The sequence below is a fragment of the Leucopleurus acutus genome (assembly GCF_964270905.1).
Source record: "Leucopleurus acutus genome assembly, chromosome: 13".
Classification (NCBI taxonomy): Eukaryota; Metazoa; Chordata; class Mammalia; order Artiodactyla; family Delphinidae; genus Leucopleurus; species Leucopleurus acutus.
This window is the reverse complement of record NC_139155.1, coordinates 70,985,217-71,005,941: the sequence shown is the minus strand read 5'-3', so window position 1 is coordinate 71,005,941 and position 20,725 is coordinate 70,985,217. Positions and strand designations below refer to the sequence as shown.

At 52.4% G+C, this 20,725-nt stretch overlaps 1 protein-coding gene across 2 annotated transcripts in view; it reads left to right on the top strand.

Moving 5' to 3' along the window:
• MYO18B (myosin XVIIIB) overlaps nucleotides 1-20,725 on the top strand; it is a gene marked incomplete at both ends in the record, with an annotated part of 217,752 nt that overhangs the window by 31,845 nt on the left and 165,182 nt on the right. For both annotated transcript variants that reach the window (XM_082853194.1, XM_082853193.1), the window contains one exon: nucleotides 17,878-18,051. In XM_082853194.1, the coding sequence (XP_082709320.1) occupies nucleotides 17,878-18,051 (174 nt within the window). The remainder of the gene's footprint in view (nucleotides 1-17,877; nucleotides 18,052-20,725) is intronic.

The following is a 20,725-nucleotide window of genomic DNA, read 5'->3' as shown; positions in this document are numbered from 1 at the left end:
TAGCAAAGCCTAGGGAGAGAGCAAGGCGGTTGGCACCTACCTTCCGATTTCCATTGTCACGCTTGAAACCTCTCTGCCTCTGATGTGACAAAACGGAGGCTAAGGGAGCCCCCAGTCTATTGACCTGTCACCAGAGAAGTTTGATGCCTGACTTTCTTCTCCTGAGGCCCATGGGGCACCCCCTCTATGTGGGCTCAGGACTCATACCTGTGGCTGCCTGTAACGATAAAAGAGAAAGGCACATTTATAAATATTTTATTAATACATGATTATGGCAGTAATTCCTCCCAGCCTCCCCCCACCCCACCTTATAAATTATTTTAAGAGGAGCTGCTGTCAGTCTGCCTGAGAGGCCTGCTTCATGATTTACTTACTATATATTCTGCTTTGGAAGATTTAATAATAGGTTGCTCTAAAATCAGCTATTAAGAATTTCAGAGTCATATATACATGTCTTTGCTTTGTGTCATAACAGATCATTTCGAAATATATTAAGAATCATTTCCGCTAATCAGGTTTTTCTTTCATTAATACGATGCTCTCCTCGCAGCGCACCCAGCTTCCTTAACTTATTTTGAAAGTCCTGATCCTGTTTTTAAAAGCCAATATCAGTTCCTGTGGGTAGATTTCAGGCCTTATAACTGGACTTAGGATGTTTGAACTGTTTCAGCAGTAACGACAACCACCACTAATATTGGTTTAGCGTTTGATGGTTTCAGAAGCACTTGTACCTCTCTTGTGCCTTTTGATCTGATTGGATTCATACAATAACCTGGTGAGGAAGGATAGTGCCATGGGCAAGAGTCAGCCTCCTGGCTTGGCTTCTCTGAACCTCAGTTTCCTCCTCTGTAAAATGGGGCTAATGATGGCACCCACTTTGTAGGCTTGTCATGAGGATTAAATGAGTCAGTGCCAAACGCGTGGAGCACAGGACTTGGCTCACGGTTTTATAAGAGGAGGAATGCGGTTTACCTGATGTTGCACAGCTAGTATGTTCCAGAGTGAGGTTTGGAACCACAGCCGGTCTCCCTGCAAAGACCACTCCCCTTCCCTAGACTTTGCAGAGGGCTGTTAGGGTCATTCCTTGCGGGAGAATTGACCTGTTTTCCTGGGCCCTGTGCTGAGTGCTTATAGACGTGATGTCACTGCACAGCCTTAGACTAGCCCAGGAGGAGCGAGAAATATTAGATGCCCATTTTACAGATGAGGAGACTGAGGCCTGCCAGAGAGGTTCATCCTCATCCCCAAGGGCACACCGCTAAATACAGAGGTGGGATGTGGACCCAGGTCTGCCCAGGCACTGAGCCTAACCTCTGAGACGACACCTCTGGTCTCCCTGGCCCTGTGTCCCACTGCTTCTGGCCTCACAGGCTCCAAGGGCTGGTGATGTCACTTTTTCACTGGGGTGCCCTGTTTTTACTCATGACACTTCTGACACCAAATGTGTGGGGCTTTCCTTACACCAAGCAGTCCTCTGATTCTCTGGACACCAATTGGGTGTCCTACAATTTAGTCCACTCCTGTTACTACTTGGAGTTAGTGCAGGTTACGGGCTCAGGCCCACAAGACTGTACCACTTCAGACATTGTTCATAAGTTTGGGCCACCTGTACTTCTGATGGAGCAGCTATACAGTTGGGCTCCCACAGACCCCTCCTTGGTTTGATAATTTGCTAGAATGGCTCACAGAACTTAGGAGGGCTTTTACTTACCAGTGCCTGTTTATCGTAAGGCATACAACTCAGGAACCGCCAAACAGAAGAGATGCGCAGGGCAAGTTACAGAGCAAGGGACTTCCCTGCCTTCACTGTGCGACCCCCCGGCACCTCAGTGTGTTCAGTGACCTGGAAGCTCTCTGAGCCCCATCGTTCGGGGTTTTTGGAGGTTTCATTACACAGGCATGATTGATTAAATCATTTTAATCAATCACGGCCCCAGCACACTCCTGGGGGCTCCTGAGTCTCCTCTCTTGGGAGAGTGGCCTTAGGCCCCAATGACCCCTGAGTTCCTGCAGGGCGCTGCCACCGTGACCTTCCCCCACCACCTTCTGGGTCCCTCCAGCCCGTATGACTTGGTGTTCTTGACCCCAGGAGTCTGGCTGCCTGTGGGGCTCTGGATCACCCTGTCATCAGCAGTGCCCCGGGCAGCGTCGGAGTCAGAGAGGGCACCCCCCCCCCCCCCCACCCAGAATGTGGCAGAGCAGCGACACGGGCGTCTCGAGGTCAGCTAGTCCTGGGTTCAGGGCTCAGCTTGGGCTCTTACTTAACTGTGTGTGACCTCGGCCAAGTTCTGGGGCTCGCCCGAGCCTCCTCTGGAAGAGGGAGAAAGGGCGGCAGAGAGCCGTCTGGGGTCTCACACACGGCTGCAGTGCGAGTAATGCTCTCGCTCTGGGCTGCCTCCCATGGGCAGGCCCGGTGGCTCCTGGCTTGGCCGGTCATCATAAAGAGGCCGTGTCCTTCCCTCTCTCTGCACTGTCTCCACCTCCTTTCTGTTTCTCAGGCTCACTGTCCCTGCTGGGTCCCTTGGGAAGGCCGTGGGAGGGGGCCCTGGGGGCTGCCTCGGTATGGCAGGCAGAAACCCCTGGGTGATTTGACGCGGGGTGGTTTGCTGTGAACCAAGACTCATGGCCTGGGCTGTCCCTCAGGAGCCATCAGGGAACCACTTATCCAGCCTCGTGTTTCTTTCCTTTGGCAAAATGTGGCCCATGGAACAATCAGCTGGCACCCATGTGTTTTGAATGGCAGCAAACAGATGTTCTCTGGAGCTCACTTGACAAGGGGGGGGGAGGGGGGGCGTGCTGGGCCCCGCCGTGGGCGGGGCTGGCCATGAGGTCAGGCTTCCCCACCTCCTGGCTGTGTGATTTAACCTGTGCAGGAGCTTTTCCCTCTCTGGACCGCAGCTTCCGTGCCTGTAAAATGGTAAAACCCTGCCTACCTCCTGCATCGTTAGTCAGGTGATGGCTGCACCCCGCCCACCTGGCACATAGGCGGGGTTCAGCAAGCCCTGGCTCCCTTCTCTTTGCAAAGTGCTTTCTGTCATCTGTTGGCATCAAAGCCCGCCCCGACGTGGGCCGGGTCGGGGTGGAGAACTCAAGCCCCCAGGGAATGCAGCTCCTTGCTTAAGGGCACATGGTGAAACCTCTGTGCTAGTGATCGGCAGCTTCAGAACCGGGGTCCAGTTCCAGACTGTCAGTCCAGTGCTCTTTCCACAGCTTCAAGGAAGGTTCTGAGGGCCAGGGAGAGTGTGGGGTAGTGGTCAGAGCAGTCAGGAGTGACACAGTCTTGTGCTCAAGTGGAAGTGAGGATTCCAGCACTTGCTAGCTTTGGGACTGGTCACGTGACCTTGCTGCATAACAAATCAGCCCCATGTTGTTCCGTGGCTTGAACAATGATCATTTTATTATCTCCCCAAGCTCCTGGGGGTCTGCAGTTTGGAAGGGCTTGGCTGGGCTGCGGTCAGAGGGTGGCTGACCCAGAAACAGTGGGGCTGGAGTCGCCGGGACTAGCCAGGCACCTCCGTCTCTCCGAGCCTCAGATCTTGGGTCCCCAGCGTGGGCCTGTTTGGGCTTCCTTGTGGCCTGGCGGCTTCGGGGCTCCAAGGAAGCTTCCAGAGAGCAGCATGGAAACTGCATCGCCTCTTCTGAGCTGGCCTCAGCTATCATGCAGTGTCACTGCTGCCATGCTCCGTGCCACAGCTTCAAGGGCCAGGCAGTCTAGACTCCAGCCCTGGATGGGGGAGTAACGAGGTGAGAGATACTGGTGTGGCGATACATTGGTTGAGAAAGGAACTTAAGCTTTCTGAGACTCAGGTGTCCGACCTGTAAGATGGGATTGAAAACAATAGTGACTTCACAGGTCTGCTGAGCAGATGAAGTGAAATGTATGTCAAGGGCTGAGCTCAGTGCCAGGCACTTGTCAGAGCTGCTGTTGTGAATCAGGGCATCACAAAGCTTGGAGATACTTCCCGGCTCCCTCCTGGCAGGAGGATGCTCCTGGGATGTCTGCTCCCTACTTTTATTACCAGTGCCCCCCAGTATCCTCTGATGCCCCTAAAGACCCTTTTCCCACAGGAGAGTAAAGCAAGGAGGAACTCGGAGCCCTTTTTTTTTTTTTTTTAATTTTAAAATTTATGTATTTATTTATGGCTGTGTTGAGTCTTCGTTTCTGTGCGAGGGCTTTCTCTAGTTGCGGCAAGCGGGGGCCACTCTTCATCACGGTGCGCGGGCCTCTCACTATCGTGGCCTCTCTTGTTGCAGAGCACAGGCTCCAGACGCGCAAGCTCAGTAGTTGTGGCGCACGGGCCTAGTTGCTCAGCGGCATGTGGGATCTTCCCAGACCAGCGCTCGAACCCGTGTCTCCTGCATTGGCAGGCAGATTCTCAACCACTGAGCCACCAGGGAAGCCCTAGGAGCCCTTTTTGCAGCAAGAAACAATTCTCCGTCTCAGGACCTCTTGGCTGTGTGAGATTAAAACCAGTCACGACCCTCTTCTCAGGAATGTTCCCTGAACAAAATGCTCCCGTGGTCTTGCTGTCCTGCACGTCAGCCCAAGGCTGGGAGTCACTTACCTGTGTTCTCTCCTTTAATTCCCATGGCAACCATGACAGGTAGGTAGGGAGGGAATTCCCACTTGGCAGTTCAGGCTGCTGAGGCTCAGAGAGGTTATGTAACATTGCCGAGGCCAAACAGCACCACGTGGTGGACAAGGTTAGAATCAGTGCCTGTCTGCCTCCAAAGCTAGTGTCCTTCTCCTCTATGAGGCCACTCATCTGGCCCAGTCCTTGGGTGCATTTTGGGTGCTCGGACCTCCACCTCCCCTCTAAGAGCAGCTTCTCAGCTCCGTCCCCAGTCTCCAGTCTCCGTTCCCTCACCTGGAAGGGCATCCGCTAAGCAGAACCGAGGCAGGAGAGCTCGGAATCGAGGCTAACAGTATGGGCTCTGGGGCCAGGCAGACCTGTGTTTCACCCTAGTTCTCCTGCGTGATCTGTGACTCTCTCCACCTCTGAGGCTCAGTGTCCTCATCTGTAGAATGGGGATAACAGTCCTTGGGAGGCTTAAGTTATTCAGTTTGAATGTGTAAAGCCCGGCCACCCTTGTTGTTATTGCTATTATTATTGTTAATGGAAAACCTGCCCACCATCCAGGCATTTGCCCGGCAAAGCTTGAGTCTACAAAGGTGACTCGGGCTGGTCTTTAATCCTCTCCAGTCCCTGTGGTCCCGTAGCTGTAAGGGATGTACACCCTCCCTAGAAAGTCTGAGCCCCTTTGTCACTCTGCCTGCTGTCCCTCATTACTCCATAAAGATGACAGTGCTGTTCAGAACCCAAATCACAAGGATGTGTTATCTGCCTTGAGGGCCCAGTTGCTTCGCTCTCCTTTGGCTCTGAAGGCTGATGGGAGGTTTAATTATTTGTCTGTTACTAAATTTGCCAGTTTACTTGTTGCTGACCCCATTGCCTAATATATTATGCAGTCGGGCCCATGTATAACCCAGGGGGGCCCTGTAATGGAGTGATAGAGGGAGGCTGCCAGTCGGCCACCACTCCGCGCCTGTCCTTATAAAGACATCAGTCCCTGAATGGATGGGACCGTAACTCGGGGAGCGCCGAGGGGCCTGCAGGAAGAAGGGACGATGGTAATGATGACAGGGACCCAGCCCCCTATCTTCTGCTGGGACCCCGCCCGACATCTAGCAGCCAGGGGAGTCCGTCCAAGGATAGGAGGAGGTGGCCTGATGCTTCCCAAGCCCGGATAAGACGCTGAGCACGGAAGGCCACGGGGAGTGTAACAGTGATGCTGTCAAAGCAAAGCAGTCGCCATATATTCAAGCACTTGGCGAAGTGTTTTACTCTTTTTATTGTTTTAGAACAACTGCACAAATACTACTGCAAAGTGTCTTCCTATGAAAAATGGAAACAATACAGACGAACACAGAATGTCGAAAGCAGGTCCCCCCCCACTCCCTTGATCCTCCTGACCTTAAAGGTGACCGTTGTTAAGGTGCAAAGGTGACATTTATTACAACTGATGAGCCAATACTGATACACAGTTATTAACCGAAGTCCTCAGTTTACCTTGGGGTTCACCCTTGGTGTTGTACATTCTCTGGGATTTGACAGGTGTGTCATGTCATGTCGTGTGTTCACCATGACCGTGTGGTCCAGGCTAGTTCCACTGCCCTAACAGGCTGGCTTTTTTTTTTTTTTTCCTCTTAAACTTTTTAATTTGGAATCATCATAGATTCATAAGTAGCTGGAACAGTAACACATCGAGTCCCTGGCCCCTTCCCCCAGTTGTGGCTGCAGACGTGGCTGCAGTCCCTCTCAAAAGCAGAGAGTGGCCGTGGCTGTGTCACTGTGTCCCCAGTGTAGGCCTCACCCTCAGGCCTTTTAGACTGAGCACGAGCTACACCTGTGCATATGACAACTACGGGGGTGGCTGGCTGTCGCTGTTACAATATAAACAAGTTCACACCGGCTCCATTTCCACGTGCTCTGCTTCTCCGCGTGCCGGGGCCTCTCTGCCCGTGGCTCACAGCAGCGCCCCTGTTCTCTCCCCTAACTGCAGGGCTTGCCTGGCGAGGGGGCCTCCGTCGATGTCGCACTTCTCCAGCTGATGAGCGTTTGGGCAGTCTCCTGCTGCTTTGGGGGGTTCTAAACAGCGCCACGTGGGCATACGTTCCTGTGTGTAGAGGCGGTGCAGGGGTGAGCGTTCTGGAGCCGTGGTGGCCTGGGCCTGCTGGACGGCGGGGCATGTTTGAGGTTGAACATTTCCATGGACACGGCTCGATTCCCCTGCCTGTATTCGCAAGGGTCGGCTCACTGCAGCCTCACAAGCCCGGGGGGATGTGGGACTGGAGTCTGGGTCTCTGAACACCTGGGCCATGGCTGCATTCATGCTGCTCCATCCCCCCCGCCCCCCCACCCCCGTGGCCTCCTTTTCTTCATCCTTTTCCTCCTCCCCCACTCGCCCTCTTCCCCCTCCGCTCCCCCCTTACTGCTCTCCTTCCTCTGTCTCCTCTCCCTCCTTTCTTCCTTTTCTTCTTCTCCTCTATGCCTATTGGGTGGTAGGCCCTCAGCAACGCCATTCTTACATTCCAAGATGAGATTTCCATCTGATCAAGGGAGGGAGACCCAGACAGGCCCGTTGGAGACGCCAGGAGAAAATTCTAGGCAGGAGACATCCAAAGTTCAGAGGGGTCAGCCGCACCCAAGGGGTCCTAGGGCCTGGGACCCTTGAACCGAATCTCTCAAACAGAGCGGAAATCAGGGAGGATGCTCCAGACAGAAGAGCCTCGGTGAGCAGAGGTGTGGTAGCCCGAGCAAGGCCTGGGGCCTCCGTGTCCCCGTCTGCGAGGCGCCAATCCCTGGCCCCGGTGCTGCGGGATTGAGAGAGGATTACCATGTGTCCCTAGAGCAGACCCCGCCCCCCCGAAGCTGGTCCCCGCCTGGGCCCTGTCCTCCGCCTGCCTTTCCGTGCCCACAGGCCCCCAGCTGGTGGCTTGGCTCCCTGCCTGACAGCTGCCACAGCCGGGCCTATTCTGGGCCACAGGCAAGGATTGATTCTGCATTTTCTAAGCATATTGAATTCATTTGTTAAGCTGGAATGGCGGCTGTGGGATGTAAACATTTATATTATAAAAGCCATAAACCGGGCTTCCCTGGTGGCGCAGTTGTTGGGAGTCCGCCTGCCGATGCAGGGGACACGGGTTCGTGCCCCGGTCCGGGAAGATCCCACATGCCGCGGAGGGGGTAGGCCCGTGAGCCATGGCCGCTGAGCCTGCGTGTCCGGAGCCTGTGCTCCGCAGCAGGAGAGGCCACAACAGTGAGAGGCCCACGTACCGCAAAAAAAAACAAAAAACAAAAAACAAGCCACAAACCCCTGAAGTGGCTGATGCTAGAAGGCTTCCCTGCCGGCAGCCCCGGGCTTCAGGAGGGCAGGGGGAGGAGGATGGAACCCCCGAGAGACCCGACTTCAGGTTGGCTTAGCCACTCTTGCTGGGTGGCCCTGCAAAAGCCCCTCCCCTCCTTCTGGCCTCTGTTTCCCATAAGTAATAACAGCAGCTGACATTTATCCAGTGCTTACAAGGTGCAGGTACTATTCTAAGAGCTTTGGCCATCTCGGTGATCCCCTGGAGCAGGCACCATTACCCCATTTTACAGATGAGGAAACTGAGGCTCAGAGAGGGGAAAGGACTTGCCCGGTGGGGATGGATGGACACTCTCTGGCGTCTCTTTTAGCCTTGCTTATCATAGACTCCAGGAGGCTGTGGCTCAGTGAGGACCTCACCGTACGTGCATGTCTCACCCTTCAGTGACAGAGCATAACAATACTGCTGACGGCAGTGATGATGATCTTAACGATGGGGTTAGTAACTGTTACTGTTTACTGAGGATCTACTCTCTGCCAGGCGTGATTTAAGTGCTGTGCATGGTTATTCCATTTAATCCTTGTAACCCTATATGGTGGGTTATACCCATCTTGTGGGTGAGTCAGTGGAGGCTCAGAGAGATAAAGGCAGTTATCTAAGGTCCTGGACTCAGGAAGGGGAGGAGCTCAATTTGGGACCGAGGAGTTCTGTCTTTGAAGCCTTTCTTCCTGTTCTTCATGCCACGTTCTGCCGGATGGTCCACAGTTGTCATAAATAAATGGGGAATTAGTAATCATACCTTTTCATATGGTTCTTGCACTGATGAGATTAAGTGCTTAGCACAGGGCCAGACATGTGATGAGTACTCCGGAGAAACCAGCTGTTGTTCGTGGGCTTCCCTTGGGCCCCAGCTTCAAAGGAGACAGTGTGATAAGTTGAGGGGGACCCCTGCTCAGTCTGCCTTGGTGAGGGACCCTTGAATATGGAAAGAGCGTTGGACTGGGGGCCAGCCAGAGCCGGGTTTAATCCTGGCTTCTGCCTCACTAGCTGTGTGACCTCACACAGGTCACTCACCGGCTGTTGGTCCCACCCCTGAGCCTTTGCTCCTGCAGTTCCCCCAGGTGATGAGTGACGCCTTCGACTGAGGTCTCCCTGGTGACTCTGCTTCTCAGGTCGGATTACCTGCTCTGGGGACACTCCCAGGCAGTTTCACACCCAGTGTCTTGTTTCATCCTAATAATGACCCATTGGGAGAGGAGCCATCCCATTGTACAGATGTGGAAACTGAGGCTCAGAGAGGTGAGATTTCCTGTTTGAAATCTTGCAGCCAGGTGGAAACTGCCTTTGGATGCCCAGCCTCTGGTTCTTTCCACAACTGCCCAACATCCCAAAGATGCCACGCCTTTCCCCTTAAGCCTCTTGATCAGATTAGTCCAGGAGACCCCTACCCATGCTCCCCTTCTCCTGTCAACTCCCGATGCACATTGGCATACTCAAGATTAGAGCAGCCTGCAGGGAAGCAGCCCATTTTAGTTGGTTTAACTGGATGCTGCCCCAGCTGATTCGTCCAGCAAGCCCTCTTTATCCAGAATGCTAGAGCATCAGGGCTGGTCCACGTGTTGTCTTTCCAGTTGCTTAGGGCGTGAGCAGTGATTTATGTTGGATTATGAGTGACTGAGCAGCGATTTATTGACGGCTTGTTGGCCAGGCCTTACGGGGTGTGCTGACTGCAGATGGACAGGTGACTTTCTCTAAGGTCTGTCCAGGTTTGCAGGGCTGCGTGGCACCCGGGAACAGCAGGAACAGGCGGGAGCCCTAAGATGCAGGAAGAGACTCAAAGTTTTGGCCTTTAAGACAGTCCCATTTTCCAGGATCCCAACAATTGAACTTGACCAGACGTCCCTGAGCAGAATTCTCAGAGTGTGATCATAATTCTAGACATTTATCCAGCAGATCCTGTGCTAAGCGATCTGCACCTGGAACCACGCTGACGCTTCACAAGGACTCCATGGGGTAGATTCCCATTTTACAGGGGAGGAAACTGAGGCTCAAAGAGGTGACACGGTTTCCCCAACATCACGTGGCTTTTGGCAGCGGAGGTGGGATTTGAACCTGCACAGTCTGTTTCTGGAGCGCTGCCTTTTCTCGTAGCACCCACAGCCTTTTAGGCTTATCTGTTCCCTGCAGGTGGCCTCCTCCTTCACAGGCCTCCGAAATGTAAACCTCTGTGTGAGGAAATGTGAACCGGGTGTGCCGGCGTTATAAATAAGTCACATAGCATTCAGTAGTTCAGCAGCAGCATGGCTATTGTTGGAAGGAGAAATAACTTGGTTATTAATAAATGCAGGAGGTCGTAGTAATTGGTAGCAGTTGAACTCACGGTGCATGAGGGGAGAACGGTCATGTTATTTCCCCTTTCTCGTTTTGTTTTGTATCGAGCATAAAGGGAAAAACCTGCCCTTGCAGGTGGATCTGAGCAGCTCAGAAGCTACAGTTCCATAACTTTCCCTTACTCCTTCCTTTTCTTCGCTTTTCTTTTTCTCGTTTCTGCTTTATTCATTCTTCTTTGCAGATCCCCTCCTGCCTCTTACCACAGAGTGATCTTGGGCAAGTGACTCAGGTAAAGCAGTGTGCCCGCGGTCACCTGGTCAATCGAGGGCTCTGTCAGCTAAGCCAGTATTTCCTAAACCGGTGTCTCCTGGGACATTAGATCAAGATACTCTATAAAAGCATTCCAAGGCCAAGTAAGTCTGAACAGAACATCCCCTTCTTCGAGCTTCATATGATATACTTTAAAGGCTCTGAGATGGCCCAAAGTTAAGAAACTTGTTTCAACAAAGCAATGACCAAATTGGTATAATACAGAATTCATTTTTCCCCAGTGACACTGATGAACATTCCATGGCAGAACCGCTATGAGGAGCCCCTTTGGGAAACTCTGAGCCCCAGCCGTGTGGCTTCTGTGCCCCGCTCCATATCCCTTTGGCCACCCGGGGAGTTTCTGACTCAGCCCTGCCCTTGGTAGCACATTGGCTGGGGCCAGGCCTCACCTCAGATGTGCAGATGGCTTCTGAATGATAGACAAAGGCGCACACACACCAGAGCAGCGTGCCAAGAACTTGGCTCCCTTTCAGAGAACCTTCTGAGGCCCTCTCTGAGCCTTGGCACTTTAAATGGGTGCAGCTGCTGAGACAAGGGTTCAAGGGGTAGACTTGCATGTGGGAGGAGATCCCAGGAAGTACTGGGAGGGGCGTGAGGAAAGGAAGTAGGGAAGGAAGGCAGCCAAAAAGAGTGTCACCGGGGCTTCCCTGGTGGCGCAGTGGTTGAGAGTCCGCCTGCTGATGCAGGGGACACGGGTTCGTGCCCCGGTCCGGGAAGATCCCACATGCCGTGGAGCGGCTGGGCCCGTGGGCCATGGCCGCTGAGCCTGCGCGTCCGGGGCCTGTGCTCCGCAACGGGAGAGGCCACAACAGTGAGAGGCCCGCGTACCGCAAAAAAAAAAAAAAAAAAAAAAATGAGTGTCACCAAAACCAGGCTGTGGGCAACTGGGGCTCCTCCCACTAGGGACCTCTGGGGGCCAGCGTAGAGCGCGCACCTGAGTTATCGCACTCAGAGGGCCTTATCTTTGTCACTGCTTGAAGGCTGGGAATGTTAATTCCGTGCCACATCCGCCCATGCCCTGTGCTTCAGCAAATGCCAGTACGAGAGAAGGCCCTCAGCTGTAGGGAGTACAGGAAGCCCCAGGGGGACACTGTGGGGCACCAACAGCTCTGCTCTGGTCCACCTACCATGTTGCCTTCTGAAGTCTGCCCCCGTTTCCTTTTGACCTGACCTACAGCCCACGTGTATACTCAACCTAGGTCTAACATGGGATGTTGGGAGTATCAGAGCCGCCCTTAACCCCATGCCGTGACCTGGGGGTCTGGGGACCTAGGCTCAGGTTCTCGCTCAGCCGTTTACCAGCTGTGTGACTCAGGGCAGGGCGGTATCCCTTGCTGGGTCTTGGTGGCCTCTACTATAAATCAGACCTAACAGTCTTCAGCCTGCAGACCTCGCAGGGCAGTTGGGAGATCAGCCAGGGTCATACAAGCGTCCTCCCGCCCCGTGTAGACGTGTCCAGGTGTGCATCCTCCAGGCCGTGGCGAGATGCACGGGCCATTTGTCACTGAGCACAGTAATAGAGCCGGTATTTGCAAGTAGTTCTTTAATATAGAACTGTTTCAAGGGTGGGCGGTCCTATCAGACATGCATTGTATTTATGTAAATCCAGCCATGCAAAGGCAAATGTGAGGCCAGTGGTTACAGATACATATTTTTTCATATGTCATGGGCCCTAAAGGCAAGCGACCCATTTCCTTTGGTGTTCCACTGGAGGGGAAGCCGGCAGTGCTGGACTTAGGGAAACATGCTACAGTACTGTACGTTATGGGCAATTCAGGAGATCCTCAAGGGTAATTTTAAGGGTACTTGATATTTCACCTTAGACTCTGGTTTCAGAACAGTACCCCCTTAGGAGAGAAAGCGCCTCTGCACGGGCCCACGGTTAGCATATTGAGAGCTGGAGTGAGAAGGCTTGAGTTCAAATGCTGCCTCTGCCACTTACCAGGTGCATGACCTTGGAAGGTCACCCCCTCTGCGGCTCAGTGTTCTCATAAGTCAAGGGGCGATACTAGCGTTGACCTCGTAGGGCTGCAGGGAGGGTTAAATGAGGCAGCGGTGTCCAGTGCTCAAGCCCAGTGCCTGGCCCTGGGAAGGGGTACTGTAGGTGCTGCTGTGTGATGCTGTGATGTTAAGGTCGCCTTTGTAACACTGTTGGGCGTTTGCATTCTGATTCTTTTTCTTGGATGGGTGAGACAGAGGGTGGGTGACGGGTGGGGCACCAGGGAGCATTTCCTGCGGGTCACCGTCACATGTCCTTGTGTGATGTTTGCAGAAGAAGAGGCAGAGGATTCCTAGATGGTGTGCATGAAAGCCCATCGCCATCGCAGAGCCGAACCCCGGGCCCGCCTGCCACGGGGTCCTGTTTCCCACCCGTGACCGGCAGAATGGCTGCAGCCAAACGCACATGCCTGAAGTGATCTCTGCATTTGGCGTTGGGATCATTCTGGGCACAGCCTCCTCGCCTCCTGCTGTACGGCAGGAAGGCATCCCGATAGAGTGTGTGAATCCCCTACCGGGGTGGGCTACGAGGCGGGGAAAAATCCACAGACCCTCCCCTCCAAGATTTTTTGGTCCTGTCTGTCTGTTTCCATCTCTGGCTCCTTGCCTCTCCCTCTCTGTGTCTCTCTGCCTCTCCCCCTTTTGTTTTCTCGTCTGTTTGATCTTTCCTGTTAGAGAAGGCAGCTCTGAGGTTCAGATGGGCTGGTTTGGGGGGGAGAGGGAAACACAGTGTTTCTCTCTCCCAAATCTTGGAGATCTGCCACTTCGGGCAGGGCTGGCCAGCAGTGAGAAATGTTCATTTCGTCGTTGACTCCTTGTTTCATTTCATCACTCACCATACCAATGTTTATTGAACGCTTCCTCGTGCCAGCTCTCTTAGGCCAGAACAGTGACCACACAGACTTCTGCTGGCACAGAAGAGCGGGCGGCTGCACACGGTGTGACATCAGCACGGGAGGGTGGGAATCCCCCTCTGCCCCTCACTCCTGGAACCACCTTGGGCAGGAGGCGAGACCTGACCTACTCCGTTCCATATCTGAGTGATCTCAGGGGCTTAGAAGGGGAAAGCGATGAGGCGGGGAAGTGCTAGCACAGTGCCCGGCACACGGCACACGCTCCCTGCTTGGTGGCTGTCCTCGCTCGTTTGGTGATGGCTTCGCGGGGGCTGGAGCCCTCTGTATACTGGCATCTCCAACCTCGGTGGCATTCTGAGGATAGCTCTGTCCCCGGCTTTGGGTAGGTTGGTGGAAAGAAACCAGCGTGTGTCCGCCTTTCCTTGGAGGAGAAACGACCTCGGTGGGCTCAGAGTCCCTGGGTGTGCCCGGCATCTGGAGTTCACCAGTTCACTATCCCTTCCACACATGCTCTCGGTGAAGCACCAGACAGATCTTGTGGAGGAGTCCCTGCAGCCCCAGGACGGGGCAATCCGGGTTGGGGTGAATGGTGCCCTCTTTGGTTTTGCAGGTGGAGGAGGGAATTCAAATTTGTCCAGCACCTTCTCAGGGCCAGGTGCTCTGCTCAGAGCCTCACGTGCCACCATCTCGCCCAGTCCTTGCAGCCCAGCGAAGAGGTGTTTGAGGTTTTATGACTCCGTTTTGCAGATGAAGAAACTGAGGCTCAAAAAGGCTGTGAGACTGGTCCAAGGGCTGACAGCTGGGAATGACGGGAATGGGACCCAGACCCTGTCTGCTCTGGTGCCTGTGTTCCTGTCCAGTCCCCTTTCTCCTCACCGCAGGTGCTGCCCCAGGGTTCTCAGCCTCCACTGAGAAGGTGTGGCCTCCACCCAGGTCTGGACGAAGACAGAGGGGCCCATGGGGTTGGATTTGGTGCCGGGCCAGCCTTCGGGAGCTGGAAGCAGAAATACATTTTCCCGGCAGAGCTCCCATGTGCCTCCTGGGTTTCACCAGCGGGATGCTGCTCAGCACACTTGGAAATATGCCCCTTAAGTCAGGCGGGACCTAGAGAGTCCTGCCCAGTCCATTTCCTGCTCCTCTTTTCAGAAACAACCATTGCTGAGCCCCTTCATAAGCTCTCCCCAGCTCAGTGAGGCTATAGGTCACTGTGGGCAGAGTGTGGGAGACTGTTTCAGAGGGTGGCAGTGGAGGTGATGGGGCAGGAGAGGGGCAGGACGTTGCCCACCTAGACAGTCATCTCCTGTTTAATTCACTTTCAACCCCATCACAGGAAGAAGGAAATCTCATTCAGGGCTAGTAGCCTTTAACTCCTCTCTGTAATACTTGCTAATCTCCCTTTTTCAACAAAGAGAAAGCAGACCTCGGACTCCCAGGTAACTGTATCTAATTAGAATCTAATGGTATTTCTGTACACGTATTGTATTTATTTCTGTTTTCTATCTGTGACAAGTGATCACAGTGTTGGTTCAGAAACTGGCCCCCACTGTGGTGGAGGGCAGGGAGAGACTGAAGAAAGAGGCAGCCACTCCAGATTGGTGGGTGGCAGGTGTAATATGCAAGGGAACTGACACACAAGGCTTGTCTTGGATGCTGCAAGAAGGGTAGGTCTCCACCCCCGCCCGCCAGAGTCTTAAAGTTTATAGAGGCCGGAACTGGGCTCAGTCACGGAGACCTTCTGGATGGTCTCAGTAACACCCCGCTTTCTCAAGGCTGTGTCCTTGTAACAGCTGCCACCGTGGGAGTGGGGGAGGGGCTGGATGTATATTCCAAGGGCAGGGGAAGGGCTGAGGAGCTTCCAGTTGCCCAGGGCCAGCTCGCAGGTCACCTGGTGGTCATATCCTCTCAATGACCTCCTTCAACAAATGGATTCTTGTTTAAGTTAGAGCTATAACATTTCCTTTCACAAGGTATTTATGTCCGTGAAAAAGATCAGTGAGTCCATTTAAAAGAAAGTCCTATTTAGGGACGCAAGGATTTGACAGATTTCCTAAAGGTGACATTGCAAGGATTGATTTTGGGGAAATAGTTCTTCCACTTAGCCTGATTTCTGGTGACTTTTCCGAATCAGTTTTCTCATCTGTAAAATGGGAATAATACTGCTTTTGAGGACTTTTGTGAGGATTCAATAATAGTAATAATAATAATAAGTAATTACAACTTGCATGTATTGAGTTTTTTTCTGTGTCACCCCTGGAACTCCAAGACAGACTTTCTGACTCCAAAAGCCATGAGCTGAACAAAGGTGACATGTTGAATAAAATGGGGTCACTGAGTGGTAACTGCTATCATCACCATCACCACTGTCATCATCACCATCATCTTATCTCCACCATCACCTCCACCATCATCACCACGTCATCACCACCATCGTTGTTACCTTCTTCACCATTTTTTAAAGTGGCAGGGACTTTGCTGGTGGCTCAGTGGTTAAGAATCCGCCTGCCAATGCGGGGGACATGGGTTCGATCCCTGGTCCGGGAGGATCCCACATGCCGCAGAGCAACTAAGCCCATGTGCCACAACTACTGAGCCTGCGCTCTAGAGCCCGCGAGCCACAACTACTGAGCCTGTGAGCCACAACTACTGAAGCCCATGCACTCTAGGGCCCACGTGCTGCAACTGCTGAGCACACGCGCCACAACTACTGAAGCCTGCATGCTCTAGGGCCCGTGTGCCGCAACTACCAAACCCACACGCTGCAACTCCTGAAGCCCATGCGCCTAGAGCCCATGCTCCGCAACAAGAGAAGCCACTGCAATGAGAAGTCCGAGCACCGCAATGAAGAGTAGGCCCCGCTCACCGCAACTAGAGAAAGCCCGCGCGCGCAGCAACAAAGACCCAATGCAGCCAAAAAAGAAAAAAAAATTAAAATAAAGTGGCAGGACTTTTTTACTAGCCATGTAACCTCTCTGGTAAAGCTGAGATTCAGTCTCTAAAATGGAGGTAATAAAATGCTGTTCTTGAGATAATCAGTGCAGAATAACTGGCATGTAGGAGGACCTCGATAAGCAGTGGCCAGAGCTCCTTCGTCCTGGGTATTGTCAAGGCCCCAGATAAAGCCTTTTTCCAAATTTCCACATTTTTCTTAAACCAGGTGTCTAGATTCTTTAAGATGTCTGTTTGAAGAATTGGGCCCTTAAGATCTCTTTCTGATGGATTGAGAAATCTCTGTTGGCAGCTGTGATTCTTATTTCAAAGAAGGAAGCACATTTATGGGAAGATTGGAGTTGGGAGGAAATTACTTAAGGATGGAACTAGTGTTTGCTTTAATAAGTCATTATTTTTTAAAATTTGGATTACAAAGTTAGTGCAGAACCACTGCAGAAAGTTTGAAAAATAAAAAGTTCCCCTACCCTCTGATTGTTCGTATTTGGATATATTTCCTTTTCGTTATTTGTCTTTATAGCAGTTTAGAGTGATTTACACAATTGATGTCATACTGTGGCGTGATTTTCTAGTCCATTTCATTTAACATTTTGAAAATAAGAATTGACCATGTTGTACGGTCTTTGTGGCTGATACTAAGTGGCGTTATAATAGTCCATAGAGAGGTTCCCCACTGCTTCTCCAGCCTCGTCTGGTTACTCCCCTCCCCGCTTACATCCCAGCCACGCTGACCTTCTTGGCACTTCCCTAACACATCATGCTCATTCCTGCCTCAGGGCCTTTGCACCACCTCCTCCTTCTGCCTCTAAAGCGCTTCCCTGGTTCTTTGTGTGGCCAGCTCCTTCTCATCTTTCATACCCCCAGTCCACCTGTCACATCCTCATACAGAGCCGCCTCTGACCACCACGCATCCGTAGCCACTCCTCAGTTTCTCTTGACCCCATCACCCTGTTTTATTTTCTCCTTAGAGGGAAAAAATAACTTTATAATTTCATCACCTGAAATATTTATTTATTTGCTTACTTGTTTATTGTCTCTCTCTCTTAAAAGACTGTAAGCTCCGTGAGGGCAGACACTTTGTCTGTCTTGCTCATCACCGATTTCCCAGAGGCTGACACAGTGCCTGTCCCATAGTAACAGCTCCAGAAATATGTATTGAATAAAGGGGAGGGTGGTTAGATGGTTGGATATGTGGCTGGGTGGGTAGCTGAGTGGCTAGGTCAGCGGGTGGCAGGGGTGGTGGATGGATAGGTAAGTGGATATGTGGGTGGGTAAGTCTTACCATTCCCCAGTTCCATGTTTAGAGTGTTCCCCATGGTATTTTTAATTGCTTTGGGAAAGTGAGCAATGCAGATGACAGGGAAATGGGACAAACATGTCTCGGGAAAGCGTCTCCTGCCCAGGGCCATCAGCTGGGGGCCCAGGCCTGGGCAGTCGTTCAGGCTCTTGCTGAGGGTGGGAGGTGGCGAGATTCTCCGAGGTGTTCTTGGACGCCCGCCCACCACCCACCCAGGACCTCACCACCCTCCTCCTTCTCTGTCCCCTGCACAGTGGGCCGGAAGCAGTTCATGCACTTCGAGTCGGCCAGCCACGCGGCAGAGGCCCTGGGCTGCGAGTACGAGGAGCTGAACACGGCCACCTTCAAGCACCACCTGCGGCAGATCATCGAGCGCATGACGTCTGGGCCGAGCCGCCGGGGTCAGGAGGATGAGGGGGCCAGCTCAGGTACCGCGCTGCTGCCTCTCTGGGTGGGCTGCGTCCCTGCGGGGCCGGCCCCTGGGGACACACCAGCACCCTTTCACTGTCCATTGAGGATTTCCTGAGGGTCTACGGTGTGCAGACCTTCTAGGAGTAGGGGAAACCACTCCCCTGGAAATGGACTTGGCCCCTTCTGACGCCGTGCTTATGGTCAGCTAGTTAGCTCTGCCCAGGGGTCAAAGGCTGCTGAAACCCAGGAGGGGGCCCTGTGCTGCAAAGAGGGGATGCTGTGGATGGTGCCAAGGGACCAACGCACTTCCAGTGGATGTTGTATTTGCTGAGCCCCTACGCTGTAGGCAGAAGACTCACCTCTCAGTTTGAGGAACAGAAATAAGGCCAGGATGGTTGGCCCCGCTGGGAGGACAGTAGATAAGGTTGGAGAGCTCAGTGGAGTCAGCTGACACAATAGTCTGTAAACTAGGGGTTTTCTGCTCAGACCAAGGGAAGCCATGGAGGGACACAGGCAGGGAAATGGCATGATTTGTTGTATTCATGAAGCTCAGCCTGGAGGAAGATCAGGGAATGAGTGGGAATGGGTACAAGTCACCTTGGTGAGGTGATGGAGGTGGGAGCAGATGGGATGCGGTGGACCAGTTCAAGGTCTAGTTTACAGTTAGAGCTGATGGCATGGGCCCTAGGTGGAAGCAGGGGGCCAGGACACCTTCTAGGACTTTCGCCCGAGCAGCAGGAGGAATGGGGGTGCTTGAAAAGACCTGGGGGAAAAGCAGGAGCTTTGAACTGCACCTGCTAGAGTGAGGTGTGCTGAGTCCCAGGTCTGCAGCCTCTGCAGCCAGATGCTGTGGCTGCGGAAGGTGAGGGCAGAGGGATCCCTTGGAGCCCCAGGGCTCGCTGCAGACTCTCTCAAGAGAAGCTCTTCCGGAGACCGCAGTCTGGGCTTAGTGGGTAGCACTGTTTGGAACTGTGGTTTGGGGTCCTTCTCTTAGAGGCCCCTCGGATCCCCGTGGCTGCTCTACCTGCCAGGGACTTCAGCTCGATGGCTGATGTCACCGAGACTCCACTGCCTTCCAGGTCTGTGCTCTGGTGTCAGCTGGGGTCTGCTTAATGGTTACACCTCCTCTCGGACACAGGCACACACATACAGGCACACACACATACCATGCACAGGCATGCGCACACATGCACACAATGCACATATGTGCACACACACACATAGAAGCACAGATGCGTGCACACGCTGCTTGGTGAAGCTGAGTCACCCTCTCAGGCTGAGGCCTCAAGGGTGGACGTTAAGCAGGCAGGGGACCGGCAAGCTTATGAGAGATGCTGGGAGGCTGTGGGTTGCCTAGCAACGACCCAGGTTGGGGGCAGAGTTAAAGCAGGGATGGGAAATGCTTTGGGGTTGCAGTGGGCTGCCTGGAATGTACAAGCAGAACTGTTTCTCTAGACACTAGTGTGTGCAGATTTGGAAATTGTGTTTCCAATTCTGTGGATGGAAGCAAAACCTAAGGGTCAATATTTGTGATCTGAGGCCTCCACTCCTTATCCCGCTATGCTCAGTGACCCCTAATCAAGGCTGGCTGTTCTAATGGGACCAGTGTGTGTATTTATACAAAATTGGGGCTGCCATTATAATAATTTTCTAAGCTTTTTTTATTCCTCCTAACGCTATGGGCAGGCACTTTTCCATCTCATTCAGTATTCTTCTAGACCTGAGTTTAAGTATTCCTTTGTATGGATGGACTACAAATTATCTAACCTGTTTCCTATTGTTGGATGTTCAGGTTGTCTCAGAAAAGCGATTTTATTTTGCCAATTTAAGCAACAATTGGGAGAACATACATACTTAGAAATCTTTGTTGCTCTGAATTATTTCATTAGAATAAAATCCTAAGAGTGAAGTTAAGTCCAAGTATATGAACATGTTATGGCTTCTACTGTAAAATTGCCAAATTTCCCTCTAGAAAGAGGGAACAACAGATATTTACTGAGTAACTACTACGTGTCAGGAATTGGGGATTTGGAGCCAGCAAACCCAGAGGTAGCCCTCACCCTCAGGGCGCTCCCTGCCTGGGTGGCGGGGCGGGGGAGATGCAGGTTAACGAAATAACCACAAAGGGCAGGTGTGCTGTGGGCAGTGCTGTAAAATCAGGGTAGATCTGTCCTCCTGTGTCCGGTTTACTTCACTTAGCATGACATCCTCCAAGTTCATCCGTGTTGTAGCAAATGGCAGCATTTCCTTCTTTTTTTTTTCTTTCTTTTTCTTTTTTTTTTTTTTTTTTACTGTTGAATAATATACTACTCACGTCAGAAATCTCAAAAAGTCAAACTCATAGAGGCAGAGAGTAGAATGGTGGTTACCAGGGCGGTGGAGGGAGGGGGAAATGGGACATTTTGATCAAAGGGCACATAGTTTTATTTATGCAAGATGAATAAATCCTAGAGGGTAGATGAATGAAATGATCAGTAGATGAATATCTCTACTGTACAGCAAAGTCCCTGTAATTAACAATACCATATTCTATACTTAAAAATTTGTTAATCTTATGTTAAAAGTTCCTATCTCACATGTGCGTGTGCACACACACACACACACACAAAGAGGGAGGGAAGAAACTTTTAGAGGTGATGGTTATGTTTGTGGTGTGTTTATGGTGATGGTGTCATGGGTGTATACTTCAAA